This window comes from Mus pahari, chromosome 7 (assembly GCF_900095145.1).
Source record: "Mus pahari chromosome 7, PAHARI_EIJ_v1.1, whole genome shotgun sequence".
Taxonomy (NCBI): domain Eukaryota; kingdom Metazoa; phylum Chordata; class Mammalia; order Rodentia; family Muridae; genus Mus; species Mus pahari.
The window spans coordinates 100078151-100101036 of record NC_034596.1 but is presented as its reverse complement, the minus strand read 5'-3'; the positions used below and the strand labels follow the sequence as shown (position 1 = coordinate 100101036).

The following is a 22886-nucleotide window of genomic DNA, read 5'->3' as shown; positions in this document are numbered from 1 at the left end:
GACATACATGCAGGAAACACCCTTACAACAAAGTTTTAAGTTTTAAAAACTTCAGTTAATTCTTTAGTTAAAAAAAGAAAAAGAATGAAGTCAAGTTTAAAACCAGCAACACTCAAGGCTCCAGACGCTGTCAGTCATCAAGACAGAAGCCAGACTTGAGTATCTGAGGCAGCACCGCCAGGAACAGACAAAAAGAACAGAGTCCACACCTGCGTCTCAACAAAGGCGACATGAGAAGACAAAGGAAAAGTCTTGAGGAGATGATGCTAGGCCAGCAGACTCTGAGCCCTTCTCACACGGTTCACAGGAAGCTGGCGCTGTGTGGAGGACAAGAGCCAGACAAGCAGCAGAGTATGTGAGGACTTGAACGCAGGAAAGCAGGGGAGGCAGACAGACACACAGCAGAGTGTGAGGGCACTGGGTCCAGGACTGGGGACAGGATGGATGGTGACAGAAGAGCTTCCCGGCCCTCAGCAGTCTTCCCTCAACCAGGAACCAGACACATTTCATGTCTCTAGAAGGCGAGGCCACCTTTCTCCTACTTCAAGCTGTAGACTCTCAATCAAAGTAAAAGCCCATGAGCCCATGATGACCAAGAACACAGGTCTCACACCATCGGACAGTCTGCCCAGCCTCCACACAGCTCGCTTTATTATTCCCTCCTTCAGCTGCTGCGGTATCCCTCAGCAAGGCTGTCCCTGGCCTCTCAGACCAACATTTACATTCCCCTCCCTACTCTCTGTGCCTTCTCCACATTCCCAATTCCATTCCCTATTTTCTTATTCTCCACAGGACTAACAGTATTATGTGCTAACAGAAATCCCTTTTACATCCTTAGCCATGCTCAGGGAAGGATCTGGCACAGCCTGCGCTGACAGCACTCCAGTACATAAAACAACCTGCATAACCACTGCCGTAGTGAACACAACACACTTCCGGTCCTGAAAGCAAAGGGCAGCTGTATGAGGCTCCAGGCTCACTGCCCAGCTCACCATGCACCTCCAACAGCAGCAATGTCCTGAAATGCCCGGCTCACACACAGGCCGAGGGCTTTTCCTCCCAGAAAAGAAAAGCTGTACGAAGGTCTACGGGAGCCTTCCCTACCTGGCTTATTTTTCTCAGGAAAGCATTTCTCCATCAAAGCTGCGACATTGTCTCTGTATCTGTGGAGGAAGGAAGGAGTCCTTAGTTACAAGTGTGTCCCCAAGAGCCTTCACTAATAGGACACATCTCAGCAGGCAGCATCTGAGGGGAACAGCAAAGTAAAATAGCCCTGCTACCTATCTAACCTGCACCTTCCACTTACATCACCGCCAGGGGTGCTGACTCGGGCAGGAGGGCTGCTCAACAACACTCTGCCTATAAAATCAAATAAAATATAATCCAGAGAATAAAACTCCAGAGAAACTGTCAAGAAATTCTGACAGAATCCTGTGCTTCCCTCACCATCTATGGCAGGCAGGAGAGCTGGCCCTGACCCACACCAGCTGCAACACTCAGGAGATCAGACCCTGCACATCCTCTGGGCAGCAGAGTGGAGGTGGCCCTGGTAACAGCCCAGATGCAGGGCTCTGAATTGCCCCACCCCAAATCTACCCCATCGATGACCTGCTGGAGTCCAGAAGGGGCTGGTCCTACAGATCCAAAACTATCGGATCTCCAAGACACAGGGCAGCGACAGGATATCCAAAAGGACTCCCAGTAAGAAATCAGAATTGAGAAGTGGGGGTGGGGGGTTGGGGAGGTTGCAAGGGTGGACAGCCGGTACAAGGAGATAAGTAGGATTGGGGTGCATGATATAAAATTCAGAAAGAACCAAAAAATGTTTTTAAAAGGGTATTTCTTTTGCCCTATCACCATGCAACCCAAAACAATGTAAGTTGTCCCTTACCTAATTTTGGAATCTCTAACGTAGTTAGGATCTTTCAAGTTATCCTCCCAAGGAAGACAGCCGCTGAGCCACTGGATCATGCAATAACCAAGTATTTCCAAATCACCACGTCGTGATGGGGCTACAAACAGAGCAGGAGATTAACATGGTGAAACATCAAGATAGAGCAGCCCACTCAGGTCTAACCTGCAGCAAAAACATTTGCCTACATATAATAAAATCACTGAACAATTGGCTGTGTAAAACAAACCTTTATCTCCAAGTAATAACTTACTTAAAACCCAAACTGGTAAGCGTTAGGGTTTGAAACTGCTACCTCTGGTCTAGGAAGTAAAGTCTGAAGACACCTCACACCCAGCTGTTTTTGGGAGACGTGAAGACACTCACATACTAAACACTGTCCATATGTCCTCCACAGCAAAGGGCAGAGAAGGGGTTAAGCTAGCTTATACAAAACATAAGCCACATAATAGAACGCAGACACAGAGCTAAGCTGTGTGAGTCCTAAGTGCAGTCTGGTACCCCTGAAGACCAGAGGCTTCCCAAGGGCCCTCACTCAAGTACAGGAGCCAAACCTCGGTCCTCCTTCTCCACACCACCCTTCCCATACTCTGTATCAGTCTATGTGTTTCCTTGGCATTCAGACAGAAACATCAGCACTGTGGAGGCACACAGGCCACTGTGGACATACCCACGCCTTTGTGTGCGTCGATGCTGGTGAACTCCAGGGTGCCGTCGTGGCACCTTTTGGGATCTTCCTTGTATTCTTTATGAACTCCATCTGGGCAGTACCGATAAGCAAGTCCATAGTCTACCAAATACACCTATAAATTTCCAAGAACCAAATTAAAGACGAAAATCAATGCACATGAATTACTAGAAAGTCCTGAACTAAAGATACAACCACTTGGAAGTCGATTAACCTACAAGAGCAAATAGCAGTTCTCGAAGCAAGTCAGATCTAAACTGAGCACTACAGCAAGTCCTGAGTCTCCCCCACCTACTCTGCAATGCTGGGCTTACACCTAAAGCTTCACACAAGCTAGGCAGGAGCTCTGCTGCTGCTGAGCTACCACTAAGCTAAGCTATTCCCATCCTTCCACCCAGGAAGGTTTGACTTTTAATAAATGTTAAATGACCATAAAGTCACAGCGCTTGAGTACTAGTTCCCTCTGCCTGCTTTCTTAAGAAAGTATGTGCTAAAGTAGTTAATCCTGTCTCCATGGGCAAGGCTTACAGATGGTAAGCTTCTCTTACAGAGTCTAGAACAAAACTACAACAAAATATAAATGTTCAATATAATATAAATGAACACTGCTAGCACACAGTACAACAGCTGTCTTCTACTCTTGATCCTTGTAAAATAGTCAATGCCTATTTACTTCATAAAATGATCCAAGGGCTATAATAACTTCCAAAGCTCTTAGATCAGGCCTTCGCCTGCATCTTAAATACTATATATTAGATTCTGGTCTTCCAGATTAAAGCTAACTTAAAACAAAACAAAAACAGAGTAATGCTATGGGCATAGCCGGTTGCTCTGACTAGCATACAACACTGGGACAAGTGGCTTCCATCTGACGGCCACACATACACCTGGTTCTGTCACAACGAATGGACGTATGTGCATGTGAACACAAAGACGGACACAGCCTGATAGTAATCCCATCCACAGAGCAGGTCAGAAAGGTCGGAGAGCAGCACATGGCTGCTGTGTGAACAGAAGCTGCTCCTATCAGAGTACAAACCAACAGGAGTCGGTTTTTAATAGTACTCTACAAGACCTTCCTACTCCAGCTAAGGAAGCTGTACTGCTCGCTCAGGTTCTTGGCTGTGTTCAAGGAAACAGCGCAAATGAGATGGTTGAGGATGTCTCACAGAGCGTTCCAGCACAGCAGCTTTCTCCTGGTGGACTACACTGATCCCTGACGCTCGCCATAGCTTACAGAGTGAAAGCAAACACCCTGTGGAGAAAAGGAGGGGATCAAAAGAAGGAAAACATATGCAGACCCAAGGGCAGAGAATGTTGACAGATCACTGCCCTGAGCCAAGCATTCGAAAGCTCCTTCTTACACAAGATCAAGAGGCGACACTAAGCAGCCTTTATTGTCACTGACAACTGAGCGGACCCCACATTAAAGACCAAATTCTCCAAATAACAGACACTTATGTCAGACGGGGTTTTGAACACAGGAAGTAATGAAGTTGGCAAAGCGACCAGCAGATCTAACGTGCTGGCGCACTTTATAGTGTAAGCTTCTACCCCACACAGCTATTTGAAATGCAAGCACTTCCGAATATTATGCAGAGCAAACAGCCATCTTGATAAAGTGCCAGCAAACTGCAACAAAAATACAGAACGGCAACTGGATACAAGTGTCTGGAGAAAGGACACTGTTAGCTTCTCTACTTCAAAGCAGCAGAGCTTGTGGGGTTCAGCCCAGAGTACCCCACTTGCTCTCAAGCAGCACAAGTTACAACAGTAGAAGCTGCAGTTCTAAGGACCTGGTCAGGGTTCTTGTGACTCAGGAGCAGGTTGGAGGCCTTGATGTCCCCATGCACGTACTCATGCTCATGGATGTACTCCAGGATATCCAGCTAGGGAGAACACACAGTGAGTTAGTGCAGTACCTAACACGGCCAGCAGAGGGCTGAGCTTCAGCGGAAACCAGCCCTTACTGTGTTCACAAGGAGCATAGCTCACATACAATTCTTAAGCTTAGCTGCAATACAGTTTTCCGAGAAAACCTTTTGGCATTTGCTTCATATATTTTCTGAAGGTCACTCCCAAAGCGGTCCATTATCATAAACCTGTAACTGAAGACAAACAAGAAACGTCAGTGAGGGAAATAACTAGGAACATGTACTTGCAATGACTATTCCCCTTCAGATTAGGTCAAGTTAATGCTTAATAGCATTAAAGGCAGTATTGTAGATTATACACAAGGAGGAAAGGGGCGCAAACACAAACCATGAAGAATCTCTCTCAACCACATAGAAATCTCAAGAATTCAGAATGTTTTGTCATCCTGCCCTGGACTCAGCTAGTTTTATAGGAGACAACATTCAACTTAAGACAGTGCCCACCCAGAATCCAACACTCATCTACAATGTAACACAGCCACCTGGCTTCTCACAGTTAACTGGTGCTTTGAGACAATTGATTCTTTCTCCTGACTGTACCTCCATTTTTAAGGCACATTTCAACAATAAATATTCTGTTAAATCTAGGCTGTCAAGAGATGGCTTACAAACTACATTCAGTAAAACTGTCCAAATGGTATTAAGCAATTACATATAAAACATTCAACGGTCAGATCTGCAAAAGGAATACCCTACAAAAATAAAGATTTTTGTTGTTGTTGTTTTGTTTTGCCATCCCCCTCCCATGTCAGCTGGACCAGGTGACATGACTTCCTGGGGCCACAATTTTTGGAGAAGTGGAATGAGGGCAGGTCTCACCCTTCCCGGGACTCAAACTCCAGGAGTGCAGAGACGCGTGCGTTGGAGACCTTCAAGGACACTGCCCAGCTCCTCTGAGCATCACCGTCACCTTCGACAGCTGTCCAAATCCTAATTCGTCTATGTAAATCACTGACACAGACGCAGGACAAACCCTCCCATGGGATGCTCATGACATAGCAGTCAGGCTCATGATGGTAAACTACAGTGAGCTTCCAAGGAAGGAGTAGCCAGCTAAAATAACAAGACAGTGTGGTAATGGAAAGCCTAGGGTCCTGTTCATTAGAGATTCTGTGTACGTATCTTTTAATGCCTTAGCACGTAAAGTTTATGTCAAAGTCACACTATCAAGTAGAAGCAAAATACATTCATTTGTGTAAAGTTCCTGCTACCCTGGCCTGTGTCCTTGTGTCTTCCCAGTATCCTGGGTATGGCAAGCTGTGCAAAGCTGAGAGAGAAGGGTAGGGTGCACACTTCTGTTAACCTGTGTAATCACTACAATACTTTGAATAACAACGAATAACCTTTGCCAACAGTCTGTGTCTTAGGGTTATTACTACTGCTGCAACAAAACACCATGACCAAAAATCAAGTGAAGGGTTTATTTGACCTACACTTCCACATCACTGTTCATCATCAAAGAAAAGTCAGGACAGCAACTCACATAGGGCAGGAACCTGGGGCAGCAGCTGATGCAGAGGCCATGGAGGGTTTCTGCTTACTGGCCTGCTCTCATGGCTTCTTGCTCAGACTGCTTCTTATAGAACTCAGGACCAGCAGCCCAGAGGTGGCCCCACCCACAATGGGCTGGGCTTTCCCTCATTAATCAGTAATTAAGAAAATGCCCTATGGCCAGGTCTTTTAAACGTGTTTTCTCCCTGAAACATAAATGGTTCGCTAGTAAATAAACCTGGCAGGCCTACAATGGCTACCTGTCATGGTTTGAATATGCTTGGCCCAGGAAGTGGCATTAATTTCCCTCATTTCAGGTAACTGTGGCATGTGTCACACTGACAGAAAACTAGCCAGCACAGCCTGGAAGAGGATAAACACATTGTTTGCCTCAACACAGGAACTACTAATGTATATTACACTGGTCTTTCTTTTTCTGCACAGTTCACCCTGCCACTAACTCTAAATGGCCCCTAAAATTCCCTCATCATCACACACACTCGGTTAGCACATTCCCCTCAGAGAGCTCTGGGATAGAGTAAAGCTACTTCTGAGAATGTCTATCAGGTAAGGTCTCTGATGCTTTCTTTTTCGAGGGACTTAGTTAAATGCTTCAGGTAATAGGAAAATATCAATCAGTTCAAACAATCCAAATGGGAACAGTGAGTATTTCTACGATCCTCATACTGCTCTAAGCTACCTATCCCTTCCATCACTCAAATACAAGTTAAGGAAAACTAAGGCCGCTGGCACAGGAGGAAGCTAGGCTAGGAGAAGGACTCTATTGCTTTCCTTCAGAAAGACATACTGCGTGATTGTTTTTAGCACTTCAACTTAACAATCAACACTTCACCCATGGCCAGTCTGAGTCTCGAGCTCCACTGAGGAAGGTCTAGCAAATGTCCATTTCAACTGAGAAGGACTGGCCATCCCTGACAATCACCGAGACACAAGCTGCACACCTGCTCAGCTGCATCACCCGTTCTACTATGCTAAAGCTCCTGCCAGCAGCACCCTCTGAATAGAGCTGTCCTTCTGCCCATCACCTCTCTCTGGCTCTGATCATCTCACAGCACACTGTTCCAGTAAAGCCACCTGTAACAAAACGGTGTAAGATTCCAGTGAGCCCAGACTCCTTAAAACATGAATGGTTCGCTAGTAAATAAACCTGGCAGGCCTACAATGGCTACCTGTCATGGTTTGAATATGCTTGGCCCAGGAAGTGGCACTAATAGACAGTGTGGCCTTGTTGGTGGAAGTGTATCACTGTGGGGGCAGGCTTTGAAACCCTCCTTCTAGCTGCCTGAGTCTTCAATCTTCTCCTATTTGTCTTCAGAACAAGATGTAGAACTCTCAGCTCCTCCAGTGCTGTGCCTGCCTGGATGCTGCCATGCTTTCCCCCCATGATAATGGAGTGAACCTCAGAACCTGTAAGCCAACCCTAACTAAATGTTGTCCTTATAAGAGTTGCCTTGGTTATGATGTCACTTCACAGCAATGAAAACCCTGCCATCCTCAAATCTTTGCTAACACAGCACTAATCTGGCTTGGGCATTCCAACTTCTGTTCAACACTGTCTTTCACCAAGACACTTGTGTGACCACTTAGATCTTGCCAGCAGCAGGTTTAAGCATAAGAATTATAAAACTGTGACCATGAAAATGTATGAGGAAGTTGCAGAGGACACCACAAAAGTTTTCTTCGTAGGAAAGGGAAACTCACAAGACAATGGCACCCATTTTTGATGATAGGCATTGTGTCTGTCCAGAAACAGAGCAGTCTTCCAATAACATCAAAAAGAAACTAACTGAGAGTAAGGGCACCATGACCGTAAACTGTGCAAGACAGGCAGAGATGCACCCATACACACTCACGAGGGGCAGGCCAGAGGACTGAGGTCTGTGCCAGCCCAGGCTCTACAGTGACGAAGCTAAGACTGGAAGTCAAGACTCCAGCTCAAAAAGCTGCAAGGCATGGAATCAGGCCTTTGATGACTGCGTAAGACAGCCTTCCTTTACTCACTGGGAACACCTTTCTAACTGCAGACCAGCCTCCAGTTTCTCAGTAACTCCTCAGTAACTCAGTAACTCAGCCTGGCCTGCAGTCCCCTACACGCTTTGCTCCATGAAGTTTAACTCATCCACTCAGATACTTCACAAGAGCAGGCTGCACAACAGTGTTAAGGATTTCTTATCTCATGGTTCAGAAATGCTTTCTCCATGATTCTCACCTCTAACTACTAGACTAAAGCCCTCAGAAAGAACAAGACCCTACTTTCTTTGAAAGATTAGGCATTCAACATGAGATATAAGATGGGATCCTGAGGGCTCTTTGGCATAAAGAATGGGAGAGGCAGGGAGTACTCTGTTCCTGTCCAAGGGGTTCTAGTCACCTGGTGCTGCTCCACAGAAGTCCACAGTTAGACTAGCACCCCCATTTAACAGGCCCCTGACACTCTAGTGTACTGAGAAAAGCAGAGAGAAGATCTCATTCCTCCCCTCACTGCCCTGCAGTCCAGAAGCACACTACAGATAGTGTGGGTGCTCCGCGAGTAACTCCTCACTAAACCAACTCAACAGGAAATGCTCAAAATGGAGATTTTTACCTTTTTCCATTTTTATCATGTAGACCAGATCCCCAATACTTAGGAACACCAAGGTACTTCAATTTATGGGTACGAATCCATTTCTGAACTAGAAGTTAAAAGAGAGGCCTATGATTTCAACTGCTATGTAAATGGTCATTTCAGAATAAATTACTAAGAGCAGAGCATACTTATATGGGCAGCAAAACCACCTCGAGTCATAAAACAGGACGTAAGGACACAGGATAACCCTCACAAAGCTAACTCAAAGTTTACCAGTCTGCAGAAACAGTATCCTGCTGTCCCCTATCTGAAACTGTCCATCTAGGAGACCATTTTTAAAGCACAAAGCAATAGCACTGCCCCTTGGGTCACCTCCTAGTCATGGAGTGTGCTTGCTTCCACAAGAAGAATGACTTTTACCCCAAACTCTAGAAGTGTGGAGTTGTCTCCTTCAGTGTTTACATCTCTTCCTCCCCTTGCAAGGCTTGGAAGCAGCTCCTGCTCCCTCACTGTGAGGAGCTGGGGCCTCAGATGAACACAGTTGAGAGCAGCAGCCCAGGGCCAGCCCCAGCTCCTGCCTCAGGAGCTATCAATGCTCAAACGTCAGAGGTCTTACACACACACACTTGGGAACTAGGCTCGTTCATGTATTTTGAGCTGCATTGATTATTGATTATTTCACATGCCCAGAAACCCTAGAGCGAGTACATCTGTACATCAGAAGAACTCGTGCAAATACCATCTGAATGGTGTTCATGTATAAAGCAAATGAAAACAGAGACATAGGACGTGGCACTTTACCTCAGCACTGTGAAATAAAGCCAGGTAAACTACTTATTTTAAAACCTTTAAACCTTTAACAAAACAATTTTGAGCGTGCTTAATTCTCCTTACTTTGCTCTGGTTTAGCAGCCCTCTGGTAGAACTTTAATTCCGTGAAAAGAGGTCCATTGTCACTGGGTTCCTTAGAATACAAGAGTCAATTAAAATTATTGAACTATTTACATTGAGCTTTCAAAATAGAGTAAATCTAATTTTTCTTAAAAACACAATATAACTTTGATATTTAAGTTTATAAACTATTAAAGATTAAGTTCAACTCCTTACAAATACTTTATATGTTCTCACAATAATTTTTCTTTCTCTTAAGCTCAACTTTCATAATTGATACATTATACAAAATCAGAAATACAGTTCAGTCTTTGCAGAAGTTTAAGACAAATGTTTAAGCTAATTTTCATCTTTATTAAGCAAAGGCCACCAATCATGCTAAGTGTATCACCACTAAGAGGCTACAAGGCAGTTCAAAGATTTAATAAAATTCCAACACATGACTTAGTCAATTAATGGTAGAATCCCATCCCTTTCCCCTGCCCTACAGTGGCTCTCCCTACTTCTTGGAAGTGGAGGATCATCTGAGTTGCAGAATGAGACCACAGTGCGCCTTCTCTTTCTAACACTGAATCCTCTTTCTCAGACCAACAATCTTATGTCTTTTTTTTTTTAAGTCAAAACGAAACTGGAGCTAAATAACTTTTCCCCAACTTGACTAGACAACCCCTATTTCCCATTTCAAGGGACCATTTGAATTACTTGTAAAGACATTTACAGAGAGAGAGAGAGAGAGAGAGAGAGAGAGAGAGAGAGAGAGAGAGAGAGAGAAAGAGAGATATACAAAAAAGGTACTTCACACAAGAGATAAAAGCTTTTCAGGACTTTCATGTTGTTTAAGAAATATTGGGAAGAAGTCACTTATAATTTTGTTGTCTTTTTAAATAGTTAATTTTGTGTGACTGACTGATATAAAATAGTATTTACTTAATGTTTGATATTTTATACTGGTTTAAAAACAGTGATAACCTCAAACATGAAAGCAAAGATTTCTAAACTAATCTAAGCAAAATACTTGGGACAGAAGACCCACACGGCTGGAGCTAAGGACCATCAGAACCAGCAGATCTGAGCTATGGCATGACAGTGTGTGCTCTCCACCTCAGAGGTATCTGCTCCAAATGATGAAAATAACATCCACCCACTTCTTCATTGAGGAAGCCTCAACTACTACAGAAGTTAATTTTGGTCCTTTAAGTGTCAATTAAAACCTTTGTCACATACAGTTCTATCAGTTCAGATGTACAGGAATTCAAATGACAGGTATCTCCAGGTAACATGTTTACAGGACTCTGCTCATCTACAATCACGCAGTACTTAGCCACAAGGGAACACTTAGGCCAAAAATGGCCAACACTCAGATCAGAAAGAACCTGGGCAGTTCGCCATATGCATACAACTCAGCCTCAGAGAGTGGTTTTCAAGGGCTCAGCATGTCACTAAGCCCCACAGGATCATATCCGTACACAGATGTGAATGCTGAGCCCAACTCAATGTGCTATGCAGGAAACTCTCCCACACCTGTGGCTCCCCTTCCTAGCAGCAACAGAAGCCAGAAATGGAAGCAAATGTTTCAAGTTCATGACCAAGCAAGTCACAGAGCCAGTGTGAAAAAAGAAGAACGTGAAATTAAAGAAAAGGAATCTTGGTTAGCTTTCAGAATGACTCATTAATAAAACTCTAGCTTAAAAGACGGTCTCCCAAGACCACTCCTGGCTTATTACCAACAGTATAAGATTTTTGATTTATTCAGTTTCAGCCTACATCATATCAACTTTAATTTTCAAGTTCCCTTCAAGGAATAATTTATTAAACTTATAACGCGAATCAACCATATAAATCAGGACACTCTAATGAAGGCTCCTGAGCACTTTCAGACATTTTTCTGTCCAATAGGCTTCCATTATGACAAAGTAAAGGAGCTACTTCTTGGAGCTGAGCTCCAGCTGAAGCGAGCCATCTATGGAGAAAATACCTTAACTCAGAACGAAAACTGTATTAACATATTTCAAATCTAAAACACTTTGCCAACTCTATAATAGCCAAGATTTAGAAAAGAAATTGGGACTGACATTTTAACTAGAATATCACTAAACGTTTCCTTAAGACTTCTAAGTGTCAAAATGACGATGACAACAGGAAAAAAATTAAAATGTGATATATTTCAATGGCACCATCCAAAAGCAACTGGCTGCCATTTAAAAATGAAGTTGTACAAAGTTTCTCCTTCTTACCAAAAAAAAAAAAAAAAAAAAAAAAAATTAAGATATCTGAATTGAAAATGAGAAACACTCATCACAACATCAGGCAGAGTTCTTCCCGGGAGAGAGGCTGTGAAACACAGACCCCATCAGTTGTTCCCAAGAAAAGGACCACCACACACCAGCTCTTAAGTGCCATCAACTGGACGTCCTTCTTCAGGCATCCAACTCTGCTCCCGTGAAGGTGAGAAGGACTCAGAGAACTAATTTCTTACTGACGTTTAGATTTGGTGGGGGAAGGGGAGTCAGAAATTTTTCTACCCGTATTGTCCAAGTTACTTATTTACTATTTCTTCTTGGCCCGTGTGTGTGTGTGCCTGTGTGTCTCTCTGTGAGCGTGTCTGTGTGTGTGTACTCTCACGCACAGCCTCTGAAAGCGAGCATAAACTAACATCCAGAGACACAGCAGTGCTGTCCCACAGCTGCCTGCATCAGTCGGGGATGAAGGCCCCACACAGAAACAGAGACCACTCCTGGGTGGGAAGAAGTGTGCAGAAAATGCTGAGACATTTAATTTGTATGTATATGTTATGTTCATACCAATGCCAAATGCAGGAGTCATGTGTAACCATGTAGAACTCATTCATAAAGCTGGCACGTAAAAGTAACTGAGCTTTTGAGGCAGAATCTCAGAGTACAACTACTGGAAAGGACCTCAGAATGAAGCTACAGGTCTGCAGAGCCGTGACCTCCCCGGCACAGCTAAGGTGCACAATGCTCCAGGCTCTACTCTGGTTCTCACCATGGATGCAAAAGAGTACCTGGCAGACTTACCAAAGACACCGACGGCCAGGCCCTGTGCAGTCCCAGGACAACATACAAGGACTGGGAAGCATGGCTTGGCATGTCATTATGGAACTTTTCAACAGCAACCAACTTAGCTGTGTTTCTTAAATAACTTGTCCATTTGTGCTCGAAAATAAAAGGCATGCTCGTGTTTACGGTGCATGAGTATCATGGTATACTTGTTCACAGAGCCACCTTATAAAGAACTTTCAAATACGAAGCTTCACATCTGACGCTTGTGTCACTCATGCCCGGTCAGTAGCTCACGGTCTCTGAAAACACGAACCTTGGCTGGAGCTGCAGCAGTCACAGAAACCTGACCAGAAGCCAGGAGGCTTTGCACCCATCTCTAGCACCACATGCACGCACACATGCCTGCACGCACGCACACATTTAACAATTTCATGTGTTTGTCTGAATGGCAACTGTTCTGATTGTAAATCAGAAAAGGTGTGATAACCATCCTACCTGTTTGTATTTGATACCTCCACCTTTAAAGACCACAAAGCTGTCAGAAGGGGAATGACAGCCTGACCTATTCCCAGCAGAGGAGGGTCAACGGCATCAAAAGGATAAAAGTGAATGGACAGAAAAGCAGGAAGAGGGAGGAATAAAGTATACATAAAAAAGTATTTTAAACAACAAACAAAACAAGCACGTAAGAACGGTGTAAGTAAAGGACATTTAAAACAAGATCACTATTGAGTAACTTAAAATCTACTTAGAGAAAATAAACACAAACATTTTAACTGACATTATGATGAGGCTATTAGAAGTAAAACTGTATAATAAATGACAATCCAGTGATTGACACAGGAATTTAAAGGACCCAAAGACTTCAGTCACCAAGGGAGCAGCAGCCAGCTTTAGCTGGGGTCCCTCTGAGGGCTGGGCAGCTCTTCTTCCAGGACCACAAACACAGAAGAGCGGCTGAAATAGGGGTGGGGGGAGAACATCACCGCCCTTCACAAAGGACAAAGGACAACGGAAGACACCAAATACTGGACTAAGTCTGAAAACAGACATCCTTAAAACCTAGAAATCCAATGTTCTGATAAAGTAACTGGAAATACCTATCCGTGCTTTTCCCTCAGCTAGGTAAGTGAGAAGGGCGGGAAGTGAACACTTAAGATGAGGCTCACAATTCTAAGATAAAGCAGCAGTGATGCAGAACAGAACACACATGGTCATTTAGCACTTCCCCTCTAAAGCAGGGAAATGAGTATGCCAGTTATGCAGGGCGGGGCAGGGTGGGGCAGGGCGGGGCAGGGCGGGGCAGGGCGGGGCAGGGCGGGGCAGGGCAGAACAGGAGTCTGAGAGCCTGGACATGGTCATGAGTCAGGGGAGCCTTGCTTTCTTCTCAATGGAGTCCTTTGAAGATTCTGAGGAACTGATCTCCCCACCCCCTAGGTACCATGTTTTCATGTGTATAGAAGAAGGCATAGCAATCTCTCCCAACCCCAGGCACATGACTAATATCACAGGGAACTCTAGTTCCTCTGACCGGGTAGCAGCCCATCCCCGTGGTTCAGAAGGGATGTCAGAACACAGGGAGAAAGAAAGCTGCCGACCAGAGGACAGGAAACATGGCACTGGCAGAACCCTGACAGGAGACAGCCACAGGCACTAACTGACAAGAAAGAGCAGAGGCTGACTAAGGTTTCCCACTGCAGACACAAGCTGTAGAAGCTCAAGCCTCACAAATGCCACCAGGGCTCAAACCCTGCCTGCTGCGTGCTGGGAGATGAGAGGGGAAGGGCTCACCCAGAGATCCTTGGGTCCAGTAACACTACAGGGATCAAACGGCTAGTGGAGCTGATACCAAAGCAAGTCAGACAGACTGCAAGATTCTAATACAGAAATACTTCTCGAAAAATTAAAGACCAAGATGCTTTATGAATAAAGACACAAACGTCCCTGCAAACTATGAGCAAAGCAGTTTCAGAACAGTGTAAGAAGTCTACGTCAGCTTGCCTAAGTAGGGTGTGCACTACAGGCTCGCTCAGTTCAGATTCAGAAGCCATATTAACTGAATAAAGGAGAAAAGGCTTATGAGTCAGCCTAGCAGACATAGTAAACCATTTAAAAATGAACAAGAAAACTATAATCTACAAGGAAATAGTTACAACACATATTTGAAAATAAGATCTATCTAGAAGAACTCGTCCTACTCAATTATAAAAAGCTACACAATCCAATTATTAAAAATAGCCTTCTTAAGTAGAAAAGAATCAAGAGACTGAAGAAGCGCTTATCACACAAAACCACACAAATGGCAGATACACACACAAGGAAAAAGGGCTCAATGTTCTCATGCAGTAAATGCAAACTTAACAGCTGCCAGACACCACACCTACCTCATGGAAGGGCTGGGAAGTGAGCATGCTCACTAAGCTGGGCACACCCACTTGGAACAAGCACTGGACCTGGCAGAGTAGTCAGTCGACCACTGGCAATACAAAACCCAGCATATCCACTTTGGAAATATGTCTAGAACCTTTAAATTTTTGAATGTGTATTCTCCCTATTGACAAGTAATTTAGCTTCCAGGAGACATAGAAAGCCATCCCATCAGAACATCACTCCAAGAGTCTATGTGGAAGGTTTGCTCCAAGTCGCCCAAACTGGAAACAGCCCAGATTCCTATCTACACATCAAAAGGCAGTGAATGAGCTGGGCTGGTGGCACACACCTTTAATCCCAACACTCAGGAGGCAGAGGCAGGAGGATCTCTATGAGTTTAAGGCCAGCCTGGTCTACATAATGAATTCGAGGACAGCCAGGGCTATACAGGGCTATTCCTGCCTCAAAAGGGGGAGGGGGTGCAGTGCTGGCTGGTTTTGTGTGTCAACGTGACACAGGATGGAGTTATCACAGAGAAAGGAACTTCAGTTGAGGAAATGCCTCCATGAGATCCAGCTGTGGGGCATTTTCTCAGTTGATGATCAAGGTGGGAGGGCCCCTTGTAGGTGGTGCCATCCCTGGGTCTGTAGTCTTGGGTTCTGTAAGAGAGCAAGCTGAACAAGCCAGGAGAAGCAAGCCAGTAAGGACCATCCCTCCATGGCCTCTGCATCAGCTCCTGCTTCCTGACCTGCTCGAACTGCAGTCCTAAGACAAGGGGGGACAGTAAATGACTGATATCCTAAAAATACAGGTGACTCTTTTAAAATACTATACTAAAAACATAGCATATATCTGATAGTACCCATAGATAATACTCTAACAGGGGAAATACCTGAGAAGGGTGAGGGCAGGGCTCAAACACAGGACACAGAGCTCTCTAGAGACTGCAGAATGTCCCACAGAGGACATGAGTAAAGAAAGCACTTACACATGCCTGTCACAAGTGTTCAAATGCTGGTTTATTAGCTATAAAGTTTACTGAAAAATTATACTTAGTCAATATCTTTAAAATGTTCACTAAAACGAAGGCTAGCGATAGCTCAGTAGTGGAGCACTGGCTGCTCTTCCAGAGGACCTGGATGGCTTCCCAGCACCCACATGGCAGCTCACAACCATCTGTAACTCCAGCTTCAGGGGACCCAATGCCCTCTTCTGCCTCAATGTCACCATGCATGCAGACATAGATGCAGGCAAAACCCACAAAATAAATAACTTAGAAAGAAAAAAAAAAAGCTGGTCTAAGATACTTGGTTCCTAAAGAATAGAATATACTTCTATTTGAATAAAGTGAACCAATGAATTCTGAGGCACTCCTCACTCCCAGCTTGTATAACCTTTAAGCAGAAGAAAGGGCACAGGGAACAGGGCACTAAACTCTCCAACTACTGCTCTGCTGGCTCTTCTGTTTAACAAGGGTCCTCGGGGATCCAAAAATGGGGCGGGCAGAGCTATAAACAATGTTGGTCAAAACAATGAGTGAGTGATAAGGGAACACGCCTTCTCCGGTCTGTAACTGGCCTAGTGAATCGGTGTCCATTGGCTGCTTGCTGCCAATCCTGTGCATCCATAACTGCAGCGTGAGCACTGCAGGGAAGTCACACTTCTTTTTTTTGTTGTTTTTTTGGGTTTTTTTGTTTGTTTGTTTGTTTTGGTTTTTTGGTTTTGGTTTTTCAAGACAGGGTTTCTCTGTGTAGCCCTGGCTGTCCTGGAACTCACCCTGTAGACCAGACTGGCCTTGAACTCAGAAATCCGCCCGCCTCTGCCTCCCGAGTGCTGGGATTAAAGGCATGCGCCACCACGCCCGGCTGGAAGTCACACTTCTTAAAATGAACAGGGAAGGGAATAAAACTGACAGCAGGCAAAGTAAGCAAATACACACACACACACACACACACACACACACACACACACACACACACTGAGTCGGCTCAGCGCGATGTTACAGGGTATGACTATAAACCACATCCACCTAAGGTGAGCAGCTGAAACAAACAGTTCCCACCCGCAGATCTCGGTGGCCTCTCAGACACCCTCAGGTGCCACTCTAGTATGGGGGAGCTGAAGACTCTGAATTCAAGTTACTTAAAACTATATAGCTACTATGTGTCTCATTAAATAGTTAGAAAGATTATTAACAATGTAGTACCTTATGGTTTAACTAAGTCTAGTCATCAAAAAAGATGCTTCACAAGATAAATACCAATTACATTGAGAAAGAAAAAAATGAGCAATATTTTCTTACCACTTTCACAACACAGGGCGCGTCACTGCCAACTGGTTTGGAAGAATTTGTGTCCGCTGTTTAAAAAGAGACATTTACATCAGAATAAGGAGTGTTGCCATGGACAGGCTATGACACACACTTAGGCCTACCCCTTGAACCCTCTAAGGTGTGAATCCCAGATTCTAAATGGCATTTCAGATCATCATCATAACACTGCACCTAGTCTAAGACTGTTTTCATATGTAGGATGTATCTAGCAATTTTAGGTTTCTTCAATTTAATCAGATGTTATAGGAAGTTGTTACACAAAGTTAAAACTAGTTCTTTCATTCAGAAGCCCTCTGGTGTTTGGTATGCTGATGCACTGTGAATGCCTGGAGGATGGGACTGGTGGAATCCCTAGGTCTAGTCAGCTGTAAAATTCGTTAGGAAAGAACATCTGAAGGCAGAGGAGCTGACCCCATCACTGGTTAGTACACACCAACACTTGAACCATTGCCATGCAGAACAGGAAGTATCTCCAAGCTCATCATCAAGTATCTTCATGTCATTTTTCTAAGAAATGAGAATTTGCAAGTGGACAGGAAAAAAAAATCCTTTCACTTATGGCTATTATTTGAGCAAAAAAATTCAGACATCAGGTAAAATACATAGTATAGTATATATGACAGCAGCATCACTATGATGTGATAGAAGAAATGGAGGGAATATTTCAACAGTGAGGGAGGTAGGTGGTGGTGTAGTGTACTAAAGGAGCCTGGGTGTCACTGAAACTATGGAGCAGTTTAGGTCACGGGTGTTCACAGGAACAACATTCCACATAGACCAGCAACACAGTTCCAATATGGGAGTTTCACATGAATTGCAAAGCCAGGAGACCAGCGCACACAGAGAAAATGGGCTGCAGACAGTGCAGAGAGCCCTTTGAAAAGGAGCAGAGAGTAAACAAGAAGGCTTAACAGACAGGAAGAAGGCCGGTGCTGCTGCTGGCCCTGAGACACGGAGCCTCCAAGGCTTTCCAAAAGGACTCGCATGGTCTAACTCCAACTGGGCTGCTTAGGAGGGCTGTGTACCAGCCAAGAGCAGAAGTAGCAGAGCAGTGGGCAGAGTGTGGCCTGACAGCTGCATAGGCCCAAGGTGGTACTAGCACACTGTGATCATAGACTCAAAACAAAGGGCAGCTAACAGAGATTTGATGGGCTGGAGGCAGATGGTAAGCCACTTCTAGGGTTTGGGCAGAAAACTGAACAAAAGCTACAAATGGAGAAATGCAGGAAAAATGCTTCGGGTTTTTTTGTTTGTTTGTTTGAGATGCTAGCTATCAACATCCACGTTCAGTTGTTATTACAGTTTTAATCTAAAATGTTCCCCCAATTTGTGATCTGAACACTTACTCTCATCTGGTAGTACTATGTTGGGAGGCTGTGGACCTTCAACAGGTGAAGCCTAACTCAAGGAAGTAAGATATTGGCTGAGGGCCTCTGACAGCTAGTTACAGCCCATACCCAGTTCTGACCTATACTCTCTGCATCCTGGTCTGTGCACTGTGGACAGCCACCATGCATTCCTGCCACTATCATGTTCCCCCACATATATGAGTGCAACTGTAGACTCAATGTCTAACAGTGAGCGAAAGAAATCCTCCCCATTAGGGTGTTTCTGCCATAGCAACACAAGGTGCTGGTGCAGATCTTAGCCCATTAGAGATACAAGTTTTGAGCTTGTAAGTGATTAGCAAAGAAATGCCAGCTATCGGGGTGAGGCTCCAGTTCAAAGGGATAACAGCACATGCATGCTCCATGTAGATGAGGTCTATGTTCAGTCCCCAGCACAGTTTAAATAGAAAGGCCATTTATTTAGAGCCTTACACTGAAAGAAAGCTCCTTGGGAATGAACAAAGAAAGAAAAGTGCTAGGACTGATGCCAAAGGCATTGTCACCTTAGAACAGAGGATAGGCAGACTGCGACAACAGCCATAGAAACCAAGGAAGAAAACCATGCAAGAATTGCAGTCAAAGTACCTCAGACACAGGAGAAGCACCAGCTTCTAGAAACGCACACCAGCTCCCTAGAACAGCCCCAGGGAGCAGCATTTAGATACTGAATTAATAAGTAAGGCAGGCCCAGAATCTTTAACAAAACATGAAAATGAAGATAGCATCCCATTAATACTGCACATTCAAATGAGAAGAGGGTAAAGAAATGAAGTGATTTGGGGAGCTGGAGCATTGACCGCTCTTCCAGAGGTACTGAGTTCAAATCCCAGCAACCACATGGTGGCTCACAACCATCTGTAATGAGATCTAATGCCCTCTTCTGGTGTGTCTGAAGACAGCTACAGTGTACTTATACAGAATAAATAAATAAATCTTTAAAAAAATAAAATAAAAAAAGAAATGATTTATCCATAACACACGCACGCACTACACAGGCACGAAGAAGACAAGAACTCCGCCTTGTCAACAAGTACCTGCAGACCCTGGAGCTGAGAGAAGTTTAAAAGGGTGGGAAGCACTATGAAATGTTAGGGAACGATAGGGAATGCGCATGTGCACGCCCTGCCCTAACCTCAGCTGTGGGAAAGCAGCACTGTATAAAATCCGTGGTCACACATACACATTGCTGCTGCTGATCTCATGCAGGGCAGTCACCAGTGCATCGGTGCACACAGCAATGAAGGCACAGTCTTCTAGCAAATCCTCCTCTCCAGACAGAAAGCAAAGTCCTAACTCAGACTGTTCACTGGGGACTAAAAAGGTGTATTAGTCAACAGCATCTGCTAATGACAGAAATAAAATATTCAACACACACACAAAGCAAGTTCCAGATTTGCAAAGGGCCACAAAAGCAAGAAAAGCCCACGGGAGCATGGTGGCCCTGAAAAAAGACCACGTGGGAGCATGGTGGCTCAAGTACAGATTTTAGGAGATTAAAAGGGACAACCTACTTAACTACAAGTTCCTGTTAACGAACTCCAATTTCCTGCACCAACCACAACACCTCCTCTAAATTACAAGCTTGAAATATGCACTTGGCTGATATAACTAACATAATAGTGTGGATGGAGACAAAGTGCCCCCATATAAGGTGGCAGTAGACACAGCCAATGACACTTTTGGGGTAAATTCTAGAAACTTGCGGAGGTAGGACATAGCTGGAGAAGATCACTGGGCAGTGAAAGCCATCAGAGGCATCTTGCCCTGGCTTCCTCTGCACTAGAGGTGAAACTCTCCTGCCTCATGCCCTCTGCCTAAACACACGGGGTGTGGGGCCAAACAGCATGGACTGACCCCTGAGATGAAACTGACCATGTGCTTCAATCATCAAATCCCCCTGGGGTTTTCTCGTAACAATGTGAACATTTCATGAGCAGCTGCTTTTCCACAGTTTATGAAGACTTTGGCAGTACATAAATACAGCCTACTTTACTAGGACGGCTCTATGTCCAAACAAAACCAGAGAAGCAGCATGCACAGCTCCAAAGGCCAGTACAGTCTCCATCAGGAGGCTTGTGTGCAAGACATGGTGAGAAGCACTGGCTGTCAGCTGTGTTTCATGAACACAAGTACAGAGAGGGAAGTCCACTCAGGGGCGTGAAGCGGGTGAGTGAGCGAAAGCAGCTGTTTCCTATCATGGTTCTCAAGTCCCAGAATGCCCTTGATCAAGTGGAGAACCTGTTCAAACAGCACTGCAGGCCTTCCCCATGGTCTCTGAATCATGGGTAGTGTAGAGCACAAGATCAGCAATTCTGACAAGTTTCCAGACGATGTGAACCTTCACTGTAATATTAGCATTCCAAGTCAGATGTTGTCAGTTTTCATTTTGTAATAACTACTTGAAAGGGAAAAAAAGCCAAGTAGTTTCATATTATAGATGGTTACATCTGTGGGGTTTTTAAAAAATATCTACACATTTCATTCTATGTAAACTACTATTAAATATAACATTTGAAACTTTCAGGGTTAGAGCTATGGCTAAATGGCTACAAGCACTGGCTGCTTTTCTAGGACCAGGACTGGATCCCTACCATCCACATGGTGACTCACAACCATCTCTAACTCCAGTCTCAGTGGATCCTACTCCTTTTTCTGGTCAGTACCAAAAATATATAATTTTTTAAAAGCTGTGCCAGGTAGAGCGGCATATACTCTTATTCAACACTTGGGACACAGAGGTAAGAGAATCTCTGAGTCCAAAGCTAATCAGAGTCCCACAGTGAGACCATGTCTCTCAAAAATGAAATTAAATAAGCTGGAGAGATGGCTCAGCAGTTAAGGGCAATGACTGCTCTTCTAGAGGTCATGAGTTCAAACCCCAGAAACCACATGGTGGTTCACAACCATCCTTAACAAGAAATTAAATAACTTGTTAACTAACGAAATCAAGATTAGAAATAAAAGTGCAGTTGAGGCCTACCTCGGCTATATGATGCCTTTTAAAAAATCAAAATTTACATCAATAACAAAGCTGAGAGTGAGGTAAAACCACAGAATGCAAAGATGGAGAGAAGAACCCATACAAACAGGACCTGTGTAACCATACTCCCACTAGGATTCTCAGGGAAGGAGACAGTTGTACCTGCAATCACGGTTTTTGCTTTTCATTCTGTTCTGTTTTGGCACAGGGTCTCACTATGTAGCCCTCCCTCACTGGCCTGGAAATCACAGATTTATCTGCCTGCCTCACCCACTGCTAGGATGAAAAGCCTGCACCCCCACCCGCAGCTAGGTAAACCTGCTGCTGCTGCTGGTCTTGTTCCTTTGGTCTTCGTCATGCTGTTTGACTAGGGTTTCTTTGTGTAGCCCTGGCTCTATAGACAAGGCTGGCTTCAAACTTAAGAGATCATTTGTTGATGTTTAGTCTTTTGCTAAGTGTTATAATGCTGAATACTGGCCCTCAAGGCCTGGTTGCCCCCAGGGACAAGAAAATCTGCACGCATAAGGTTACAAGTGACACTATGTAACCTTACCCCCACCCCACCCCCAAGTTATCACTGAATGGTAAATAAAGATGCCTACCACCTATAGCTAGGCAGAAGAGAAATAGGCGGAGTTTGGGATCCAGAGCTTGGGGTCTGAGGCAGAGACCACGAGGAAAGGCTCGGGAAGAGAGAGGAGGTGAGTCATGAAAACATGGCCATGAGGTCTGGCCAATTGGATTTAGCCCAGGTGGAACATGGCAAGTCTTAATTTGGGGTTATTGATGGGGAAGTAGATTCTAATAGCTTTCAGGGTAGATACCTGCCCAGTTCTGGTGCATTAAAGGCTTATTGTAAAAATAAAAGCCGTGTGTCTTTTATCTGGGAACTGAATGACCTAGGGTGGGGTAGAAACCCCTGAAATGAGATTAAATACCTGCTACAACACTCCTGCCTCTGCCTCCCAAATGCTAGGATTAAAGGTGTGTGTTACCACTAGCGCCTAGCAGGTAAACCATTTTTAATGTTGAGAACTCAGTAAACTCAGAGAAGATCGGGATTCTAACTTGATTCCCAACTATCCCAAGTTAAGCATGCTAACTAATAGAACTAAAGTAGGTCAAACCCAACAGGAAGTTCAGACATTTTAAAAGCCCATAGCTGTAAAGATCTGTAAAATGAGCTACACACAGAGTTGGAGTCAACTGTACCTGACTGAGGTAGAGGGAAAAGGATGGATACAGTTCTCTTTCAGTCTCAAGAGAGCTTGACCAGTCTTTGTAGCAGTCTGA

General features: G+C 44.5%; 1 protein-coding gene across 8 annotated transcripts in view; it reads right to left on the bottom strand.

Annotated features, from left to right (window-relative positions):
• Vrk1 (VRK serine/threonine kinase 1) overlaps positions 1-22886 on the bottom strand; it is a 69543-nt gene that overhangs the window by 14359 nt on the left and 32298 nt on the right. For all 8 annotated transcript variants that reach the window (XM_021201936.2, XM_021201932.2, XM_021201935.2 and 5 more), the window contains 8 exons: positions 17196-17251; positions 9507-9576; positions 8631-8718; positions 4600-4708; positions 4397-4489; positions 2583-2715; positions 1892-2012; positions 1105-1163 (listed from right to left, as the gene is read on the bottom strand). In XM_021201936.2, coding sequence (XP_021057595.1) covers positions 1105-1163; positions 1892-2012; positions 2583-2715; positions 4397-4489; positions 4600-4708; positions 8631-8718; positions 9507-9576; positions 17196-17251 — 729 coding nt within the window. The remainder of the gene's footprint in view (positions 1-1104; positions 1164-1891; positions 2013-2582; positions 2716-4396; positions 4490-4599; positions 4709-8630; positions 8719-9506; positions 9577-17195; positions 17252-22886) is intronic.